The sequence below is a fragment of the Grus americana genome, chromosome 7 (genome assembly GCF_028858705.1).
Source record: "Grus americana isolate bGruAme1 chromosome 7, bGruAme1.mat, whole genome shotgun sequence".
Taxonomy (NCBI): domain Eukaryota; kingdom Metazoa; phylum Chordata; class Aves; order Gruiformes; family Gruidae; genus Grus; species Grus americana.
In genome coordinates this window covers 4,668,541-4,692,255 of record NC_072858.1, presented here as the reverse complement: position 1 = coordinate 4,692,255, position 23,715 = coordinate 4,668,541, and the positions used below count along the sequence as shown (strand labels likewise).

Genomic DNA, 23,715 nt, shown 5'->3' with positions numbered 1-23,715 from the left:
TGTTAATATACGTTAATATTGCAAAGATGTCACAGAGAAAACTTGAGGTGCTGCACTGGTGACTGGTGCTGTTGATCACAGCACTAACTATGCTGTCTACGTCTGGAACTTGGTATTTGCTGTGGAAATGGAAACCTTTTCAGGTTTTTGGGTGATTAATAGATTTCTGGTCTTCTGAACTATTAATACAGAAAATTCCCCTCTTTTTTGCCATAGCCCCAGTGAGGCAGCAGACACTTATTTTTGAAATGCAGTGAGGATCTACTTTAACTGTTTATCAGAAAAAAGAGGAGAGGGCATGGCTAGAGAGGAGAAGTGTGCAAAATCACACTTCCTGAACAATGTGCATGTTTCAAAATATAGAAAATTATAAAAGACCCCAACATTTTCTTGGTTCTTGGCTTTAGAGACAACCAGTTTCTGGCTACCTTCACAAAGCTTTGTGAAAATCTCTGTGTATTAAAAATGTTAGGATATTGTTCAAACTACTTATTCTAACCAGTTACATCCCTCATATTCCCCTTTGCCTTGTCCTTTTAAAGCAACCAGTCAAGTTGCTTTAGCAGGCTGGGTACAACTACAACCATGAGCTGGGTATTTTATTGTCTGGGGCAGATCCTTGATGCAGCATTCTTGAAAGTAAAGAAAATGTGAACAACGAAGAATAAGCAACTCTTCAAAAAAGTAGTCATAAGAGTAGCAACTTTTTAAACACTCACAGGTGAGGGCACTTCAAATTTTAAAGGTTTATTATCTAAAATCTCTGAGCTACCCTCCAAGACAACAGTGAGCACTTCTCGCTAGTTCATTCCCTTTGCAGTTGGAGGACCAAATCACTCTGGCACAAGCCACAGTTCATCTAAAATAAATCCACTTATCCCCACGCCTGCTCGGGCTGCACTGGGAGCCTTTCATCTCTCTCTGCCCCAACTTCTCCAGTTCTCCAGCACTTCAGTTCCTGAATATTCACAGTGTTAAAATTCCCAATTTCCTGGCTCTGCCAGCAGTTAACTTTAGCAAATCCTGCCTCCTGCGGTGCTGGACACCTACAGCTTCTGCCTCCTGAGGTTTTATCATACTTGTACTAGTACACTTACGCTAGTCCAAGTGCTTTGAACCTTCTGGCTTCAGAAGCTCAGGATTTTGATTGCTTGCCGAATTGTTCTGTTTCAAATATCTGTCTTAGCTCATGCTGTGCTGCCTTCAGCCCCCCAGCCTTTAATTACACAGCAACGTGTACCTACCAGGGTGTTCATTAAGTAATACACACTTCGGTAGCACTTATAGAAGAAAGGAAAGCTATTGAAAAGCAGCTTAATGTAAATGTATAAACTCAGTACTTCTCAAATACAGTATTACAAAAACTCGGCCGCAGTTGGAAGGCCAGGACTGCTCTGCAGCACCACCTGCTGAAATGAAAGGCACGTCGTAATCCATTTTGAGAGAGGCGCATATTAACTGTAGAATCAGGGCAGACATCAGCCACACTTGGTTTTGGTTGGGAACAAGTGTTCCACGATTCACCCTGGGCCGTATGGCACAGCACTGTCAAGGACTGACTCATATGCGCCTGTTTGGAAGGTGTTATTTAAATGTCGAGGGGATTTTTTTTTCAGTCTAAGAAACTTTTTTTAATGTTTTGATAGTACTACTGAAAGAAAAGATGCTTCAACATCACTCAGTTTGGAAATATCACTGTGAGGCAACACAGCACTTAACAAATACTGTTTAATGATTCAATAAATAATGCATTGTGTGCGACTGTCACAGAAGAATTTTTCAGTGGGGGTGAATTGTTTGTATGTCCTTTTCCTGATATATCTGGCTACAGGATAACTAAGTAATCCACTGAAATAATAAACTCATGGAAGTTGGGCTTATGTTTGCCAGTCACAATATGGAAGTGGGACTTTCATTTGGCACCTTCAAAATCCGTATTAGTTGCCTTGTGGTTTAAGGGAAGATTTGCATTTGGTGGCATGCATCAGAGTGAATTTGAAGGTGTTGGGCTACTCCAGTCCTGGTAGGCAGGAGAGCAAAGGGGGATCGTGATGCCAGTGCCCCTACATGAATAACATCAATGCCATACTGCCCGTAAATTGTACTGCTGTGCATGTTTCAGTCCTTTTGCCTAATTCTCCCAGTGCTCTTTGTGTTATGTATGAGTTATGTTATGTGTGAGTTAGTTATGTGTGAGTTACGTTGCATTATGTTGAGTTACATGTGAGTTATATTCAGTTATGTCATGTATGCGTTTGTGTTATATAGCATGAGAACTGCTTTCCCTCCATCACTCAGAGCGATTCTGGGGAAATCTCTGATAAAAGCTTTTTGTGAGCAGACCTCTCCTAGGCTGTGAACCGGGGTAGCAGGCTTTGCCCACCTGCCTGCAGTCGCTGCCAGACGTGTCCCTCCTTTTGCTGCCTCTGGGGTGTCCTTCTCCGTGGCAATGCCACAGGGCAGCCCAGCTGGGTCTGGCCATTGCACACCCGCCTTGCCAGATGCAGCTGAATTTCCAGATGTGCCCTGCCCTCTTGTGGTATATCCTGCTGGCCTAGTCATTTCTTGCTCGTCCTACACCCCTGCAAAATAAATGCCTGGTGACCCCTCAAAGCTGCAGCTGGAGGGGATGGGGTGGCAATGTGCAAACACGCTGCAGGCAGCCGGGTTTCGGCAAGCGCCGTACTGCACCCCACCTCTCTGCTCCTGCCCCACACAACTTCCGTCAGCAGCATCACACCCCACCACCTACATTCACCTAAAATAAAAGGCATATTATATACTTGTCATCTGTTACACATCTCCTGGCCCAGAGTCCTGCCCTTGGACAGGTCCTTCCATCCTGAGCCTGTGGGCAGGGACAGGGGACACCTGAGAAGTCTAATGCCAACCCTGTCCTCTCCTTAGCTGTAAATGCAGCATTTCACCTCTCTTTCAGACTCTTAATCCAGTCAAGTAGACCCTGTTCTTATTTTAGCCCTCCCGCCTCAATAATTTTTCTGTTCCCTTTAATATAGTTTGCTCCTTCCCAAGTGCAAATGACTCTGTTGATAGACTCTGTTGTACGAGCCGGGCAGAGGGAGGTGAGGAACCCACGTTTCTGCGGATCCAGTCCCCATCCCTCCTAACTCTGAGGTTAGACCTCCCAGTGCAACACACAACAAAAGCCAAGTCTGTGGTGGACTCAGCTGATACCATTCCCATCAAGCCAACAGAGTTTCCCTAGGTTATGTCATTATTTTCCTTTCCTAAGCCTTTTCAGGTGGTAAAAAAAAAAAAAAAAAATCCATGTTTTTTTCTTTTCATCTGACAGCCATACATGTCTTTCTGCTTATTTCTCTGTCTGATTTCTTCTATTTTTTGGCTACCTTGCTTGCTTTTCACTTTCTTCAGTGCAATTTTGCCTGATCGATTTGTCTCACCGCTCCAGGATTTCATTTGACTCAACTGCAGGATTTCTTTCTTACTTCCCCCCGCTCCTCCATCCCTTTCTGTAGCCGCCGTATCGCAGCCTCTGCCTCCTCACCCTGCCGTAGGGCCAGGTGCCTGGGTGCCCTGCTCGTATCAACAGGCAGCAGTTTTCTTTCCTTTCTATCTCTGATTTCAACATACTAGAGGGGGAGTTCACACGTTTAGACCCAAATAACTGCCCAAATAATTGGGACCACCCAGGCAGGAGAGAACAGAGGACAACCTTTTCCAGGCGTGGGATAGCTTGGCTGGAGATATCAAAGTGAATTTCTGCTTAATGCCTAATGCTGCTTAATTTAACAGAAGCAGGACTGTTCCCCAAGTGTGGCATTGGTAATCCCTCTTCTTATAGAAGACCTGATAAAGCAACAGTCACTGAAATGAAGTCAATTCAGGCCCAGAGTAATACGGATAAATAAATATACACGCGCTGTGGGTCACCACGAGGGCTGAGCTGGGAAGACAGAAAAGCTGGGAATGATCTAAATTATATTGTGCACTTGTCTGACTTACGGATGTGTGAAACAAGTCTATAAAGCAAGAAAAATAAACACCGAAGATTTAAACACAATTTTTTTTTCTGTAATAACTTTTTTCAAAATTTCAAAAACTGGGGTAAAGGACCCAGTTTAGTTGGCTAAACTGTGAGCAGCAACTGATGATTGACATCTTGCTACGTGTGATGCAGACAGCCCCAAATCTTTGGTCTCTGGGAAACCCAAATACTCCACAAGCGGTATGCACTAGTTTTATCTTCATCCAAAGCTAGGCCCCATGTTATTTGTAAGTCATCTGTGGCTTAGGCCTCTGTAGCCTAAAATAAATAAAGTTTTAGGAGCCGCTCTCAAGCTTGGTTTGTTTTTCCACTGCAACGCTCTGAGTACCAGCACAACCCTTCCCTTTCCTCATTCCCATTCATTATCAGAGGAAGAGATCATTTCGTAAGTGTGAGAGGCGTACCCAGACTGAGGAAATAACTCTGAATCAGGCTGCCCGCCTTTCGATAGCAAACGACAGTGCTTGCCACGTTCTCCTTGAGAAAGATGTCCTGTGCAGCGGCTTTGCAGTGCCACCGCTGCTATGCACGAAGTTGTTACGGCAGCAGTTGCTACTTCAGTAACTAAACAGCAATTTTAAAGCTCTTAGAGTTGTATTTTTAGCTTTTTTTCCTCTAGATCTCCCACGTCCGTGACCCATAGCCAAAAGGAGAGAGAGCGGGTGGGCAGGCAGGGAACGGGGAGCATCGCAGTGTGTGGGATCCTGCTGCTCGGCTGGGGGTTCAAACTGAAGACGAAGGGCATGGCTCTTGTGGAGGTGTGGAGCCGGGTACCAGCTGCACTCATATTGCCTGTTGGGGCTTGTTTCTCTGGGGATTGGAGATGACGAACTGGTCACACCATGAGTTTGGGAATTCTCACCCCTACGATCATCAGAGGGGTCAAAACACAGTCATTGTGACAGAGGTGTGCGCACCAGCCTTCTTCCCTCTTTCTGTAACCGTCATTGGAGAAAAATGCGTTTGGTGGGTGATACCAGGAGAAGGCAGGTGGACACCTAGGGATCCTGGCGTCCCCAGTGCCCTGGCACAGCTGGGGGTGCGAGCAGCCCCTGCCCCTGCCAGCCCGGCCGCAGAGACACCAACACACCTACGCCTGCTCAGAGGGGAAGGATTTTCACCCAGCAGACAGGTGCTCAGAAGCAATGAGGGCGAGGGATGGAAAGCATGTCCTTCCTCTGAAATGTGATATGTTGATTACTGTTTGTTTTCTTCCAAACCTTATTTTCTGCTAATTGTGGCTTAATACATACACAGCAGGCCTCTAATTTTCAATGGCAGCTTTCAGCCTGGCAGTCCATTAAGCCCCTGCCACGCTGGCAATCATTTTAAGGGTCTTTCTATTGATTGAGGCCGTGCAGAAAGATGGCAGAGTTTTCACAGGAGCTACGACATAAAAGCAGGACACTGCTGAAATTGGCCGTGGTGAGCATCTCCCTGGCCTCAGCTGCTGCTGACATCTTTCCCCTGATGACAAAAGGGTGAACTAAAGCCCCGAGCAGCATCTCTGCAAACCAGGATTCCCAGGCCACAGCCTGACAGCGGTTTGGCAGCTGCTCTGAGCTATTGGTTAATAACTAGAAGTACCACTACAGTAACATGACCCAACAAATTCCCTCAGGGCAGAGGTACGTGCTGCATGGTGGGCTGCAGCGGTGCTGCAAATCCCCGTGGAGACACTGCAGCAGGACCCCGTGGCAGCTCCCCGGGAGGGAGTGCAAGGATGAGGTTGTAGCAAGGTGGGGGTTGATCTCTTCTCCCAGGTAACAAGTGATAGGACAAGAGGAGATGGCCTCAAGTTGCACCAGGAGAGGTTTAGATTGGATATTAAGAAAAATGTCTTCACCAAAAGGGTGGTCAATCCCTGGAACAGGCTGCCCAGGGAAGTGGTGGAGTCCCCATCCCTGGAGGGATTTAAAAGACGTGTAGATGTGGTGCTTGGGGACATGGGTTAGTGGTGGGCTTGGCAGTGCTGGGGTAACGGTTGGACTTGATGATCTTAAAGGTCTTTTCCAATCTAAATGATACTATGGTTCTATGATTTTTTGAAGGTGGGGCTGTGCAGAGTCAGCGCTTCTCCATGGGGTCCCCAGCTCCTGGGATGCACTGGAAATTGTATTCCTGTGGGCATCTGAAAAGAAGTGGAAATCTTTATAATTTTTTGCACCTGCCTTTTCTTTTTTCAATGTAGAAAAAAAATGCATACCTGTCCACAGCACAAAGTATTGCCCGTGTTGACCACAAGATGGTACTGCAACACAAGCATTTTTGTTGGAAAATACAGCTGCTCAGAAATGCACCATTTAACATGCTTCTGTTGGGGTATCAAGCAGGAATAACTTTTTGTGATACTGTTGTGCCTTGTCTTTATTAAAAAGAGGATTTGGCTTAGTTGGAAGATAGATTAATTACTTGGCAGAAAGATATATTCAGAACTGTGACAACTTCACTGTTTATCTTCAGTTTATTAAGCTGAAGCATACAAGCCTGTGCACTGGACTCAACAGATAAGAAAGTATCGTTTTCCATATAAACCAGTGCCTGTTTTTCTTAGCAGGACATCCTTTGTTTTTACTGTGCTTCTTCCAGCCAGGCAACATGCTTGGCCCAAACACGCAAGGTCTTACAGAAAACACATTTCACATTCTTCTGCAGTAGCAGCAAGAACATTTGGAAACGATCCTTTCCTCAGCGTCTTTGCGCTCAGGGAAGCTGCATCTTTGCCTGATTATTTTTGTTTAGCCGAGATAAGAGGAAACACAGTATGAGACACACATTTTCTGAGCTCTTTGCAAAGAGCCACTGCTATACTTTGGCAAACATGAAAATACATTGTCTTGATAGTAAGTCCAATTTCTTAGCAAATTACTGTTCTGGGGATGTAGCTCAGTGCTACAGTGAATAATAACAGTAATATTGAATTATTTCACATCTTGAATGGTCAACAGAAAGATAAAGGGAACTGGAATGAACATGGTATGAGCCTTATCCTACATAGGGATTTGCTGTGAAGCTGGAGTGAAGCCACTGAATGGCAGTGGTACACTGCTCTGTGGCTGAAGGAGAGGGGTCTGACACCCAGCACTGTCACATCACTCAAGAAAATCCAATGTTATTTTATTTCAGAGTTACCAGATCAATACTAGTTTTACAGTCTGGACTAGAAACCAACACCCTTACCTCCAAGATGACCTCCTGACAGTTAATTTGCTACTCTTTGATATTTAGTGATGGCAAAACCCAACAGCATACAGTTGCAATGCATTAAATCAAGAGATCATATTTTGGAGCTCATGAAAAAGATGAAGATGTAAAAGCAGCCTCATTGGAGACTTCACTTTTGGAAGGACCACAGGCTCCAAACAGATCATCTATAGCCCCTTCCGCATGTTATTGTGCTACACACAACATGGTGACACTCAGTGCACCAACTGCTCTTTGTTGAGCTTATCCACGCTTGGGCACACGGGGTCTTCGCTGTCCACCTTGGTACAGGGAACCTTCAACCTTTCTCCTTCCTGTGAGTCAGAAACAGGTAAGATCTTGATCTAGCAGAGTGCTGGGTATGATCCAGCCTAAAGCAGAAATTTTGACCATGAAGCATGTTTTGATTTATGTTACATACATGAGCAAAAGGTAGAGAGAATCTCCCTGACCACTGGCGGATTGCATGGGTCTGCTGGCGGAAATTTGAGTTCAGCACCATACATCAGTGTGTGTGATTTCTTCGTGGAATTAATGCTCATACTAAAAGATGATTACAGATACATTCATTAGCTTCTAGTGCTGGTAAGATAATATAGAATCACAGATTGGTTTGGGTTGGAAGGGATCTCAAATATCACCTAGTTCCAACCCCCCTGCCATGGGCAGGGACACCCTCCACTAGCCCAGGTTGCCCAAAGCCCCATCCAACCTGGCCTTGAACACTGCCAGGGATCCAGGGGCAGCCGCAGCTTCTCTGGGCAACCTGTGTCAGTGTCTCACCACTCTCACAGGGAAGAATTTCTTCCTAATATCTCATCTAAATCTCCCTTCTTTCAGCTTAAGGCCATCCCCCCTTGTCCTATCACTCCATGCCCTTGTAAACAGTCCTTCTCCAGCTTTCTCGGAGGCCCCTTCAGGGACTGGAAGGCTGCTATAAGGTCTCCCCGGAGCCCTCTCTTCTCCAGGCTGAACAACCCCAATTCTCTCAGCCTGTCTTCATAGCAGAGGTGCTCCAGCCCTCTGATCATCTTCATGGCCTCCTCTGGACTCACTCCAATGTCTTTCTTGTACTGGGGACCCCAGAGCTGGACGCAGTACTCCAGGTGGAGTCTCACCAGAGCAGAGTAGAAGGGCAGAATCACCTCCTTTGACCTGTTGGTCACACTGCTTTTGATGTAGTCCAGGACACAGTTGGCTTTCTGGGCTGCAAGCGCACATTGCCGGCTCATGTTGAGCTTCTTGTCCACCACCATCCCCAGGTCCTTCTCCTCAGGGCTGCTCTCAATCCATTCTCCACCCAGCCTATAGTTGTGCTTGGGATTGCCCCAACCTACGTGCAGGACCTTGCACTTGGCCTTGCTGAAATTCATGAAGTTTGCATGGGCCCACCTCTCCAGCCTGTCAAGGTCCCTCTGGATAGTATCCTTTTCCTCCAGCATGTTGACCGCACTACACAGCTTTATGTTGTCGGCTAGCTTGCTGAGGGTGACTCAATCCCACTGTCCATGTCGCTGACAAAGAACTTATACAGTGCTAGTCCCAATACTGACCCCTGAGGAACACCACTCATCACTGGTCTCCACTTGGACTTCAGGCTGTTGACTGCAGTTCTTACGAGTGTGACCATCCAGCCAATTCCTTATCCACTGATTGGTCCACCTGTCAAATCCATGCCTCTCCAATTTAGAGACAAGGATGTTGTATGGGACAGTGTCAAATGCTTTGTACAAGTCCAGATAGATGACATCAGTTGGTCTTCCCTTATCCACCAACTCTGTAACCCCACTGTAGAAGGCCACCAAATTTATCAGGCACGATTTGCCCTTAGTGAAGCCATGTTGGCCATCACCAATGCAATATCATTAGATCATGGTTGTAGCTGATAACTACATGGAAATATTTGACCATGGCAGATCAGGTAAGCAAATATTCTGTATAGTTATTCTGACCACACAGTGTTCGCTCTAATTCAGAGCACAGCTGGCAGAAATCTTTAGTGTAAACAAACTGTTGACTGAAAATTTTACATTTGCAAACAGTGGTGAATTTATTCTGATTTTCTGATTCATGCTGCCATGATACTTTTCTTGTACTGGTAAAATAGTCCATTCTCAGTTCTCTAACCATTTTTGGTCTGTAGGCATTTCTGAACTAGAACTAATCTGTTCTGGCTGTCTAGAACTGCTTCCCTAAATTACTTGCTTTAGGCTTTCCAAACACCAGACTGAATTCTTTTTAAACAGCACATTACCAGTTGGCAAAGGACCTAGAAATGGACTTTTGTTACAAAAGTCTCACATCATCAATCATATTCATGTGTGAAATGTTCAGGATTCATGAAGTTTTCAGCATTAAGTCTCAATGTAGAAACACAGGAAGTGAATAACATGTCCCCACGGAGAAGGATGGGGAATAGTTACCCTTAGTATTTGTAAATGTATTTGTGAATCCATCAGTAAGCTGTATTGTGGGGTCCAACAAAAAGGTCAAAAGGGCACATGAAGCCAATTAGAGACGATTCTTTGGGCTTTTGATACCTGATAGCTAGATACCAGCTTCATTTGACCCACTCAATATGCATTCAGGGAAGAAACAATCCGTTTAGCCCCCCAAAGGAAATTATCAACAAGAAGAATTTTCATTTATCTCTTAAAAAAGGCCCTAGCTTAGGTAGACTATGCTGGCCAGTTCTACTTGCAGGAAAACTGGAGACTGTACTGACAGTGACCCTAAACCATGTGTGTTTGAAATCAAATATTGAATTACTGCACATTTATATAAAAATTTGGCCATTTAATCAAATAAAAGCTTTCAGATAGTCCAAAGTTTCTCCATAGCTTTCAAAATGTTTGGTTTTTTCCCTCAAGTCTGCATATCTCAATTTTTGAAACTAGATCATAGAATCATAGAATCGTTTTGGTTGGAAAAGACCTTTAAGATCATCAGTCCAACCATTACCTCAGCACTGCCAAGCCCACCACTAACCCATGTCCCTAAGCACCACATCTACACGTCTTTTAAATCCCTCCAGGGATGGGGACTCCACCACTTCCTCGGGCAGCCTGTTCCAGTGCTGGACAACGCTTTCAGTGAATAAATTTTTCCTAATATCCAATAGATGTAGGCATCTTTCCTGAAGATGGAAACACATAATGTGCAACTAATTCATTAGTTAACATATCCTTTCTATGAGGATGTGAGATACTATGCATTCTGTCCATTAACGTCTTTAACAACAAAATTTCATAATGATTTTAAAATAGGTATTTCTTTGCAATGGAGAAGAATAATTGTGTAGTACCTGAAAGAAAACTCCATAAAAGCTCTCCATGGCCGGCAACGGACTTTACATCAAGCCCATTAGTGTGAGTGATATGAATAAATGATACATATTTACATGAACACGATATGGAAGAAAATGGATTTGCTATGCTAAACACTAAATGTGGCCTGTTGTTGAGATTTCAGTCATCCATTCTTACCTGGAATATAAAATTTTCTTTTGCAAGAACTGTGACTAGGAAAGTCCATTTATGTTGAAGATATAAATTAGACTTGGAAATTTATGTAAATGTAATTATCCTTTATCTTTGTTTCAGAATTAACGAAACATAAAAACCTTAGTGCAAGTGAAGCCCATTTGTGAATACACTGACAAAAAGAAACGAAATTTTAGGTTCAATTCAATTAAAAATTTTAATGACTAAATGACATTCATAGTTTGAAAAACTGAATAACACATATTGAAAATGAGATTATAAGCGTAATTGTAGGAAACTGATGCTAATTCTGTGCAGCATCTTAGAGAAGGTTAAACTTCAACATCCCCATGAAGAGTGTAAAATATCATCTTTGTACCAATGCTTTTCCACTCTACTCTTTTGCCGGGGTAAAAGAAGTTGCAATAAACTGATAAGCAAGATGCTTTACGTTCTCACAAGGAAAATGTGGTATAACTGTCGTGAAGTGTGCTGACTGAAGGTGAGAATCTCAGCTCATCAATCAGCTTCTCTTTGGAATGGGAAAAATGTAAATATCCACGCACAAAAATAGAATTTAAAAAAATAAAAACTCCTTTAAGCACTGTATTTGTGGCACTAAATTTACATATTACGTCCTCTTCCATAAAAAAGCATCATCAAAAAGAACTTGTGCCAGTTTTGTATTAAAAGGCCTATAGAAATCTCTTAAAATTGCCTTTGTTGTTGGTAGCATAGGTCCCAGACTTCTGTCTTCAGGTCGTCTAGTATTTGATGCAGGACTCTTTGTAATCAGAGCTTCTTGTTTCTCACTTAGAGGTGCTGTGGAAAAATAGAATATTATCTTAAAATATTTCACCAAGAATGCCCATGCTAAAGAAAACAAATGACTAACTGAAGGTTTGCCAAGGGAAGACAAATGGAATTTGTGTTAGCAGTGATGATGTTTCAGAATATTGAATACAGGCTTAGATTAGTAAAATAAATCACTGTTAGTAAATATGGAAATAATACGTTTTCATTTCACATTAATTAATCATCTCTACAACAAACAGCATACATAATTTCTGGAGGAAATACTTTGTTTTCTGAAAACAACTATGACATTGAATACAACTTCCTGTCCGTTTTGGAGCTGCAATTATTTTATACTGTTATTTCATTTTATGATGTGAGTTGTCTAATGTCTGGTAGAAACTCTACAAGCTTCACTCATGCAAGCCCTTTTTTGTTTGTTTTGGAGGCTGTCAGTGGGATCAAAGTGGTACACAGGTATAGTGATGCCCCTATTCCAGGAATAAATCGACAATGTACTTCAGCAAGATAAAAACCCACAGACTTTTCCAGTGTAAACCATATTCAGGAAGAAGATGCCAAGCTCTTCATCTGTTCAATCTGCTACGTTCAAACTTTCTCATCATCTAGACCAGTGTTTGGACCAGCCAGACTATTTTGCAGCCACATTTTCATCCTCTTGCTACTGTCAAATCAACATTGGGCAACATTTTGTCTGCCAGCATTTCTCCAAGGATTAGCAACAGATGTCTCAATCAACACAGCAAAAACACAATTCTCCCCGGCTAGAAACGCAACCTTTCGTTGTACTCAGATTTAGATTCTGGATTGCATGTACACCACGGTAGCACTTCAAGTTGTTTAAATTGCGTGGGATAGCTCTTGCACCTACGTAAGCCCACGACAAACAAGCCCTGACTGCCTTCAGAAGCAGGACTGGCTTCCGTATAGTAAGATATTTCCCTACATTCTGAACGGTTTAGATTTTTCTCTTAAGATAGACTTAAGATCTTCTAACACCAGCCTTTCTACGGGAACTTGGGAATTTTAATTTTGCTTCACTCCAGGGAACAAGATTACTGCATCCTTCAAGAGAGATTCTCATGCTTCTATTTTGTCTCTTAATAAAGCAAAAATGACCTAGAAGAAGGATAATAACGACTTTTTGCACTTATCTCAAAAAAGCCAGAAGACACCTACCCAGATCCAGAAACTGGAACACCATGTGCATGGTGTATTTCACATTTGATGCATGATCCTCCAAGCGAAGAACGAGAATCTGATCTCTGTCAAAAACTGTCAGCCAGTCCAAAAGATACACAACGTAGAGCCCAACCTGTAACCTTACCTGTAAGCACAAAAAACACAAACCAAATTCAATTCATCTTACAACATCTTACAACAAACCAACAGTCACCTCTGTCTTCTGGGAAAAATCCCAAATATGTGCCTTGCAGGAAGCATGAAAAGACAGTATCTGAACATTTTTTAATTTTCCTCTTGTTTTCAATGCAGCTTAAGGAAATCTTTGCAAATGGCCTTTCTACTGGTTAGAGATGCCATTTAACTAAGGGCTTGGCTGTGCACTTGCTGCATCAGCCACAGGTCTGCGTAAAACTGCTGCACAGAGACAACCATATGCAGAAGGATGCTCGGCCACCTCACCTCCATGCCTCTCTATGCTTGGGATGACCCAGCCTTCACAGAGACACTGAGGGTTTTTAGACCCTGGATGAAGAGCAGTGGAAGGGAAGATGCTAAGTCCTGCTACCTTCTTCAGGCCCTTAGGCTGCTTATTTCACCTTGATTATCAGCTGCAACAGATCATGCTGCCACGAGTAGTACAAATATTCTGATTTTGTGTAGGAATTAGATTTGGGTGTATTTGCTCTGATTGTAATCATTAGATTTAGATCTAAGCTGCAGTAGAACTGGCTGCCAGACAGTGTTAATGGTGCATTGTCTGAGTATGCAATGAGAGCGCCAGACTACGTTAGACCAGAGTTGTGAAAAGGCAGTTTTCAGCCTGTCCTGACCTAATCTCTGTTTTTCTTCCCTCCTCAATTTTACATAACAAGTTGAAACATAAAAAGGGTAGTCTGGTGTTCTTAAAAGTCCAACCTCCAACTGTGCTTATAAATATTTTTCTAAATCCCTTCAGGCTCAGAAGAGAGAAACATGAATCCCAAGTCATAAGCATCTTTCATAAAAGAGACTTAACATCTTCAAGTCGCATTACCGCAGAACCAATGAAGTCAGATAACAAGAGTCTCTTTCACTTCTTGCACTGACTCCTGTGACCTACATTGATACCTAAATTCCAGTAAAATAAGCCATATTTTGAATTATTGCCAAGTCATTAATATCACAATGTATGATTCTGATGTGTGTCGTTTGTTGCTTATAACGATAAGCTTCCATATTTAGCAGACTTCTTTATATTTGATTGAAGCATCACCCCAACATGTAATACCACTGGGAGGGCAGCACTCCAGCCCCCAGCTAATCCCCCATTCCACTGAACACTGGGCAAACGTGTGGCCCAGCGATGGGGTTTGCTCTTCCTTCTCCTGGGAGATGGAGGTGAGTGGAAGGCAAGCATCGCTTCATGGTAAAGTTTGGGATTGCAGAACTTTCCCACACGGGCTAGGAATCTTTTTTTAAAGTTTTTCACCAGAAACAGGAACTTTAACTAGTATGTCCCCGTAATTTTCAGTTTTCGTGGGATCAGTGAGAACCTTGATTTTCTTCCCTGTACAGTGTGTTGTACCGACTTCTCTTTCATCCCTGTTCTTCTGAACCAGGCTGTCTCCTTCCATAAAGCTCCAGTGCTTCCCCCTATACATCAAAGGCATCAATAGAGTTTCCCAAGCCATTCTCCCCTCCGTAATATCCATTTCTGCACTTTCAGTTTGATCACTCTGGCTCGGCATTCCTTTCTCTGGGTAATATGCTTTTCACTGACTCTAAGTGAGGATAAGCTGACAAACACCCCTTTCTTTACAGGTTAGCAGCTACCAGCAGCGACAACGTCTATGACACCTCTCTCATTTCAGGAATATATTAACAAATAGCAAACCAAAATAATTCTGGTGTAGTCTCACAATAAGCAATCTAATGAGCTCACCGGGGAAAATAATCCCTACTTTTTCAATATGTGGCAAACCATGCACGTAACAGACTTCAGCAACTTGGCTGAAGAAGCAGCTAAAAAAAGCCCATTGAGGAGCACAGTTAGCATTTGTGTTTTATTACAAACACCTGCTTGTGGCTCTCTGGAAAGAGGCATCCTCCGTTCATTTTCAAAAGTATCTTCTTCAGAGGGCTGCCTAAGACAACAAATGAAGATTGGTTCTGCACCCTGAGGATGAAGATAGGAGGAAAAATTTTCCTGCTGGTTCTCTCTCTGCCTTTCTCTCCCCACACTGGAAAAAAAATGCATTTCTGCAAGTAGATGGCTGGAAAATACCATGATACTGCCCGGCGGCAGCAGCTCGTGTCTGTGGAGGTCCTGGAGGCTATCATCGAAGACGCAGCTCCAGTCTACCTGCCAAGGTAAGCAGGAGGAATGTCCTGTTTGCCCTGCTGCTGTGGGGCTCAGGCCTGTGCAATACACACTTTTATGCTGATTTTATTGAGTGGAGGAGGCAATAACTTCACCCCGGAGACAAAGGAGGGAAGTATTCCCTCTGAGTCCTTTACAGCCTGGGCAAATAAAAGAGGATCGAATGGCAAACTGGCCAGACGTGATACTTCAAGCCAATCTCTTCCATGTTATTCTGCAAAGGCTTTTTGCTCCCCGCCTCAAGCAAAATTTGAAGTCATTTCTACACTAAAAATGTGAATTTTGGAATACTGAGCCTGTAATACTCATCCATTTCCCTGCCAGCAGTTTCTGTATTTCCTTTTATCATTTCCTGATGTGCACAATTAAAAAAAAAAGGAAGGTTTTATCTAGTTATTGGTAGCTTTTTCTTGAGAAAGAATACATAATTTATTCTGATTTTGAGGCAATTTTGTACCACAAAGATCCTTGCCAGAGCTACTTTTTGGAGAGATCTGCAAAAAGCTTACACATTAAACTGTAATCTTCACTAAATGTGCTCTCCATACGCTTGCACAATAGAAAGACTGTATTATTACTATTGGCATTCATCAGGGAACAGACTGAGGAGACAGCTGAGCCAGTACATCAGCTTTTACATGCTTACATATATATTTATGTCATCCGCTTTACAAATGCAAAGAGAGAAAGCTCTGTTTCTCGATGCTTATTTGCACAGTATTTCGGTATTTTAATAACCTTGACACAACATACCATTAAAGAAGCAAGCAATCAAATGTTCTTGGAAATACGTACAGGCATGGCATTGTTCAGGGTGTTGTTGTAGACACAGGCTCTCAGTGAGTAATCCAGCATGCAATTTTCAAACAGCTGCAGTGATTCCGCCACTTTTTCATGAAAATCTTCCACAGATTTATTAGCACTTGCAAAGTACAGATAATCGGAGTACAATCTGCGAATGAGATACGTGTAAGTAAGTGACAGAGGAAACGAAAGCAGATTTATTTACATGACAATGGCAATCAGTTACATGAATCGAGGGAAAGGGTACATGTGTGTAACATTGCCTCATCGACAGCCTGCTCAGCCAGTGACACATTTTCTATTCATTTTGATGGGTTTTGGCTCAGAGTAACATCCACTCCAGGGAGCTGCTAAACATTATCCCTGCTTTCAAGGTCAGCATCTCTTGAGAACTTGACCCTAGTAATTGTGCAAGCCAATGTTTTCTCCTGAAAGCAAATTTTTCACATGTATGTACTTTAAATTTGTGTTATCTATGAAGAGTAGAACTGGTCTCAGCTGACATGGGTACCCCTCTGTATTTGGTGCTCCACGCTGCCATGGATAGAAACACTCCTCGTCTCAAAAGCTTAAAGTTGAAATCAAAACCACCAGAGGAATGGGATGGGTTAGAGAGTGATATTTATGCGATTACCAAGCTGGCCATCATCAAAAATAGGGAAGAACCCTTATTTCCTAGTTTTTGCAGAAAGCTTCCCCTCCAATTCCATATTGTTTCTATGTTGACTTTCCGTCAAAACCTCCCAATTTACAGCATTCCACCCCTTGGGTTTTTTAAGCTGAAACACTGCATCTACAGTCTGTAGCATCACACTCTCCAAGCGGTCCCACCTCTGCTTCGAGGACAGCAGGACGTGGTCCCATGCGTGTTGGCAGCTGGCAGGTAAGCACAGCCCCTGCATCAGCTGCTGCTGTGAGCAAGAGCCACCAGCAACGGGAATTTCTTCAAGTTACAGCAGAGCAGTATCCCCTCATTGCACGTTTTTAGCACGAGTTTTACAAATGCTTAGTATCACTGAAAAAAGATTATCTAAATTCAAGTCCCTTTGGGTGGTGGTGGGGAAACAACCCAAAACCCACAGGCAATAAAATATCTACTTTAGCATTAATCCCTGAAACCTTGATTAAACTTTTCCACGATAAACATCATTCAAAGAGAAAAGGAAATGCTTGGACATAGCATAAATATTAGACTGTGAATCGTCCACTGAACATGATATTTTAATTTTCTTTCATATTTAGGCTTACAAACTATGACCAGAACTGCAGTATTTAGGAGACAGTTTTGTAACACTTGAGAAGTCACCTCCCCGGGTGTGTTTGCAGCCCAAATATCACACCTCCACAGCACCCCCTGTCAACACAATTCCGGAAATCCTAGATATCGTTCAGCCTCTTTCAAAAAACACAGATGTCTAAAAAATTACCTAAAAAAATCAATGTATTTAGGTCTCATTTTATAGCTGCAGTAACCTTTTGTATTGCACTTTATTTATTTTTTAACTTCCCTAGATTTCCACAGGTACTTAAAAATTCATCATTTAATTTAGAAAGTTTAGGCCCTAATCCAGCAAAGCACTTAAGCACAGGAATAGCCCCTCTGCACTCATTATTTATGTTAGTGTTTTGCAAGAACAGGATTTTAATTCCCATATGAAACAAATGAAGACTCTTTGTTCATTTAAAAAGCAAGAAAAGGATGCAGGATGCTTTTAATTCAATTTTTTTTACACACTTTTTAAAAAAAAAATCACAGCAAACTATAGAAGATGAGGCAGAGGCACTCAATGTTATCTATAGGAGTCACCAACTAAGAAAGACAAAGACTCTGATTTTTGTCCAGTTCTCCCCAGTCTGGCAAATGCACTTCAGACAGTTTTCATTAAACGAAAAAACTCCACCTCAGAGCAGAGGGAGGGTACCAGGCTTGGACCAGACTGGTCAGACATCCTGTTTCAAAGTGATGCCCACCAGTGCTTGAGGACCACAACCATGGCACCACGTGCGTCCTCTCCCTCTGCAATGGCAGACCTTGGGTCCCTCTGGCTGCACCCACCAAAGAGCCATCCCACCAGCACAGGGTACGAGGACAAGCTGGGGAGAAGCTAAGGGACAAAGCCAGCCAACTTCAACTAAATTAGGCACACAACAGTATCTCCTGCTTGCAGAAAGTGCGTATATGAACAAGACTCAGGCTTGTCCAGCTCCTCCCAGGGATGGCAGGACCAACTGCTCCTGGCAGAGCGGGTGAAAAGCTTCTTGCTGGGGGAAATCAGCCAGCAGGCATCACGTACAGCATGGCCCTGGCTGCAATTTTATTTAAAAAGGTTTAATGTGACTGCTTAGTATTTCTAATCATCCATTAAAATAAATGCATCATTTTAAAGACTTGCTGACATCTCATGGAAAACTATGTTCTTGAAGACAAGTTCTCTCTCTGCAGGGCAGTTGAGATTTTCTATATTTCTTTCCATCTGTTTTTAATTCTGGGGACATCTGTTTGGAAATAAAATCTTTGCTGATTAGGATTTCAGCTGTTCCGGCTACTTAAAGTCATTACCCTCAATCACCATCCATTACAACGAAATAATGATGCCATTGACGCCCACCATCACAAACCTTGATGTCCCTTCTCCGAGTATCCCCGGTTGGAGGACAGACCAGACCCTGTGCAGGTTAGATCAGACCCTGTCCCAGACCCTGTGCAGCACCCTGGTCCTCCTGGCTGCTGCAAGGCAACTGCCCCGCTGCCCTGCATCGCCGATGGAGTTGCCCCTTCTGCCACGTCTCCTTTTGCTGCTGCAGTTCAGATGAGCGATCAGCAGCAAGGGCAGAGGGAATCGTAAACAAAAAGAAACCAGCTTATCATAAATACAGTAAGGGAGATGAAGCTGGCTTTTTCACCTCACCCTTATTAAAGCTGGCAAAGACCTACACTCACACTACAGAGGGTGGTTAAAGCAATCAGGGAATTTGTTGGTAATTTACATGAGAAAGCCACGTCAGCCAGCTCTCTCTCAGAAAATTACCATCTGTTCAATCCTGAGGTCAGGAGATGCCGTTCAAAGTTGAGAACTGTATTTCATGACAGAGGAGATGGGAAGCACTCGCACTGCTCTGCCTCTCACCAGAAGTCACATCCTACCATCGGGGAAGCTCATCAAGGAGCACCCATCCCTTCCCGCTGCCAAGTTGCTCTGGGCAGCTGCCTTCACAAGCGCCCCGCACCTGCCTTTCTCCCAGTGCCCAAGCCTGGTCCCCACCATCATCGGCATCTCCTTCTCTTTGCTAGGTGTTTCTGGGGCTTTGCCCTTGAGGACTGACCTAACCCTAAGTATCCTGAATATCCCTAGGGAGCTACAGAGAGAAGCAATTCACACCCCCTTGGTCTGATCCTTTCGGAGTCTGCCTCCATGCCCTCCACCCTCCCCATTATCCTCATCATTATCATCCTCCTGCAGAGGACACAGTGGAAAGAAATGCCCTAGAAATCTGGAGGAAGACTGGAGGGAAAAAGGGAAGTGCAAGTGGAAAGAAAGGCATTCATGGCTAACACAATGGAAAACCATTCAAGAACTCTGCAAGAGTAGAGCCCTTCCACTGCAGGCAAAGTCAGGAAGACCAAGGATGAAGTCCTAAGCAGCTGCTAGCTGTGCAAGCTAAAATTGTCTAGGGAAGCTTTATGTAAGTGCTGCACCAAACATTTTTAAGATTAAAAAAAGTTTTTATCATTTGCTGACTCTGGAGCTATTTGCAATCTTTTAATCCTTTTGAACAGTATACCCCTTGGAGACATAAACCTTATTATTTAACGTGAATCGAAGCACTTCACAGGACCACTTATGCCGAGACACGTAAATGCAGTGCCACAGTCAATCTAGCGAGCCCTGCTGAGAACCAGGGCATATTAGCTCAGGTAGATGGAGTTATATTGCATTTGGCAAGGTATAAATTTAATTTTTTCAGAGTAGCCCAGGTGTCCATGCATGACATTCACTGTGGCATGTACATTCACATGCCCCTCTTTAAAACACTATCACAATTACGTATGCCAAAATACACAGAGCAAGACCCCTTGGCACCTCTCATTATAAACCAAGTAACTCTGTCAAATCCCATGTAAACATTTATTTGCATCCAAGAGAGCAAATAAAATTATTACAGTAAGAAATTTTTCTTGCATATTTTAGCAACGTGATCCTTGCTCACCTTTCAACCGGGTCTCTGAGCATGATGATAAGTTTGGCATTCGGCTGGGAGGCGTGGATAAAATCCTGGATTAAGAAGGGAGGTTCTCCTTCAGTACTGTTGTCATAAAAGAAAATCCAAGCGTTGTTGTCCCACATCGTCGAGGCACTGGCCTCCCCTGGAAATTAAAAGCATCTCTGCTAGTAACTCATTTCATTCTGTGCATTGGAGTGGAAATCGGCAGGGTTTTGAACTGGTGTAGACTGTTTAAAATTGACTCTATTAATTTCAACATACCTTTCTTCTTGCAAAATGATCTGGCCAATGCTCCCCCGAGCCAGAGCAGTCACACTGCCTCGAACCTTTGTGAATGTAGTGATGGTTATGTCAGGTTTTATGTAATCCCACCTGAAATATTACTGTCCACTAACCACGCTGCTTCCCGTTAGTGGTTAACACAAGCAAATATATTTGATCTGGGCTGGAATGGACTGCTCAGGGTTTTGGCACATCCTCCAGCGAGGAAGCAGGAGCTCGTCGCTGCTGAAGACCTGCCATGGTCTCTGTAGCACCCCAAGGGTTGGTTTTAATGCTCCTGATCTCAGAGAAGTAACTTGCTATCAAATTGTACAATTGGACTCAAACTTAAGGAAAAGAAGTGGAAACCACCTCTCCAGCGGATCAAGTGTTTAGAACATAAATATAAAAAAAGAGAACTAACCAGCTGAACTGTCACGGCTGTTTGGAATATCCCTTTTTGCGAATTATCCATTATTGGAGCTTTTTTATATAACTACAGTTATTCATGTACATTAAGTCAAATATAACTATTTACTAACTATTAGACAAAAGGTCTATAGAATAACTAACAATAAATAATTGGTTAAATGCCAGATTCTGACATCCTTAGTTTCTGAAGAAGCTTGCTCTGAAAGTAATGCTACAGGGAGAAACACAATCAGTAATGTCTCTGCTAGAACAAGAGATATGATGCTTCGGCTGCTAAATAAATGATCTGATATGATGTTTTGAATTGTGCAATTTTCCCTGTATTTTTAAGTAATACTGGCATGTATGTGGCACACTACCATTTAGTAAAACATATATAGAAGCTTTTTGGAAACTTCCACTCGTTGACAGTCTTATGAGAGCTAATTCTGGTTAATGAGGCTTTTTGAATCAAAAGGAATGAGATGAAAAAAAAATGATGTTGTAGGTTTATATACTTGCACATGATTTGCTTTTTTTCTCTCTCTCCTGGGAAAGTCCAATAAAGATTTTAAAAGATGGCCAAAGCACAACATGAAAAAGGCTCTAAACTTCAGCTTAACATAATGTGATTCATTAATAAAGTCTAGGAGTTGTTAGAAAACACATTAATCTTCTGTCATGTTCATTTTACCTCTTTTCAAAAGGAGGAGATCAGGTCCATTGGCTAAAGCTTGGTGTCCACAACAGCCCTGCTTTTCCATCCTGAATTAATTAGCCAAAGCACTGCCTAATCATCGGTGGGCTTTGACTTGTCAATTAAAACTCAATTAGCCCAGCTCCCACGCTGAGTGTAGCAGAAAGACAAAAGACTAAATATAGGAGAAGAGCTGAGATAGCCGTACCACAAAACCACCATGCAGCTATTTCTGCGCTGTCGGAAGATGGTGTAATGCAAATGGGTACAAGCACTTGCATACATGGATTTTCAGCATAGTGCACTCCAGGGATGAGAGCAACCTTGGAAAGTCACTGCTACATCTCCTTGGCAGGGAAGGCTAGGCTTAAACTGCTCCCTCAAAAATGTATGTCTAAATCATGCCGAAGATTAAAGTCTATGACTTCATCCAGCCATCTATTTCTCTCTAGAATAGTTTTTTGGATCTTCCTTCACACTCCTCTGCTCAGCAGATCTCTGATCATATTTGATGCTCTATTGGATTAGTGACCAATCCTGAGCATAAGAACATCTGCTTACACATGTGCTATCTGAACTAAATAAAATCAGTGCATTTACAGATATACGGGCAGATTCTCTTAACATCACAGACCAGAACACTCCACAGACATTGTTTCAGCTGGATCAGCTGCCACCTCCAAAAATCTGCAGGCAGCATGCGAGCAAGGCACCCAACCGAACCATGCTAAAGCATTAACAGGGACTCAAGGTGCTGCTCCCATGCAGTCGGTCCAGGATAGCCTGGGTTCAAGAAGGCAAATCTTCTCAAAACAAGATGACTGTCAAGAATTAAGGGGGAAGAGGGGCTGGGGAATAAAATCCCCAACATTCTGGTCTCCGCGGACTCTTATAATTTTAATTTCCTGAAGCAGCCAAAAATACTCCTGACAATTTGACAGTGTTCCTTTCTGTTTTATAACACAGATTTAATATCTACAAAGACAATGAGCCATAGTAAAAATGAGATAAATTAAGCACTGCTATAGTAATTATGTCAAGTTACTGCAGTGTAACCAAAAATAGATTAATTTTCTAATGGACTTAACATATGAATTACTAAATTGCCTAAAGAATAGATGTATAACCTCTTTATTCCATCATTAATGGATTAAAATCATACTGTGTTTTCACAAGACATTCCTCTGAATTTATCCTATTAATGATCACAAATAAACAATTGCTGCTTAGAATGCCTCAGGCCAGATGAGTGTTGTCCTCTTTGGTTCATCTCTAAGCAGATTTTTTTGGGGGAGAAAATGCAATTATTACCCACTAAGTATAATATCCAGAGAAGCTTAACTTTTCAAAATAATGTAACATGATGAACTACTGAAGTGTTTATAGTTTTAATTCGATTTTTTCTTTCTAGTCATCTGAAATAAGAAAATGGAGGATTCCCAGCAAACCTGATATTCATACAGATTCCTTTTAGACTAGCTATCTTTGTTTTGCTTTTTTTTACCAAGGTCATAAAAAGACTAGCTTAATGAGTATAATCATTCAGGACTTTTCCTGTAAACTTAATAAGAAAAGCGAACAGAACCTTAATGAAACAAGAAATGAGACTACAGGAAAAAGAAACACAAAGTGAACTCTAGAAAAAGCTGTAACAGGAGGTAAGTAATCAAAGATGTACGTTGCAAATTAGATTAGTGAATTTAATTAGTATAAGCACTTCACCCATGAAAGGACAGGAGATATTATTGTAAGTAGGAGGAAAATCTGCAGATGTCCTTGATGGCAACATTTCTTAAGACCCCATCTTGCAAATTTGCTCAATGTTGAATATTTAATAAAGTGAACGATAAGACTCAAATGGAGGCTGAGGAAGTATTGAACAAATGTGACTATAGCCAAGTCTCTGGTTTAAACAATGTAAGACATCATCAGCATTTCCTCCAGCCAACAGCAGGTTTATTTTTTGTGGTTAGAATGAGACAAAAAAAAAATTAATCTGAGGGTATTCCCTCTGAGGGCAGGCAGCAAAAATCTTGTCTCTATTTTCTGTAGAATAATGACTTCAGGCCTACTTGAAAAGCCTCTTTTCAACAGGGGATTGTCTCTTGCACAACTAGTATTTTCATGGAATGTGTCTGGTTTCCCTGGGAAATTTTGAGGTGACAGAGTAAGCCTTGTAAACCTCTCTTCCCCTCAGTTTTCTGATTTTAAAAGACAGCAAAAGCAGAACTTAGAAATTTCTGAA

At 42.5% G+C, this 23,715-nt stretch overlaps 1 protein-coding gene across 2 annotated transcripts in view; it reads right to left on the bottom strand.

Annotated features, from left to right (window-relative positions):
- Nucleotides 1–10,904: 10,904 nt before the first annotated feature.
- The window catches only part of CHST15 (carbohydrate sulfotransferase 15), a 51,499-nt gene continuing 38,688 nt past the window's right edge, over nucleotides 10,905–23,715 (bottom strand). For both annotated transcript variants that reach the window (XM_054832404.1, XM_054832403.1), the window contains exons 5-8: nucleotides 20,087–20,243; nucleotides 15,869–16,025; nucleotides 12,709–12,856; nucleotides 10,905–11,535 (exon numbers count right to left, since the gene is read on the bottom strand). In XM_054832404.1, coding sequence (XP_054688379.1) covers nucleotides 11,345–11,535; nucleotides 12,709–12,856; nucleotides 15,869–16,025; nucleotides 20,087–20,243 — 653 coding nt within the window. In that variant the 3' untranslated portion in view covers nucleotides 10,905–11,344. The remainder of the gene's footprint in view (nucleotides 11,536–12,708; nucleotides 12,857–15,868; nucleotides 16,026–20,086; nucleotides 20,244–23,715) is intronic.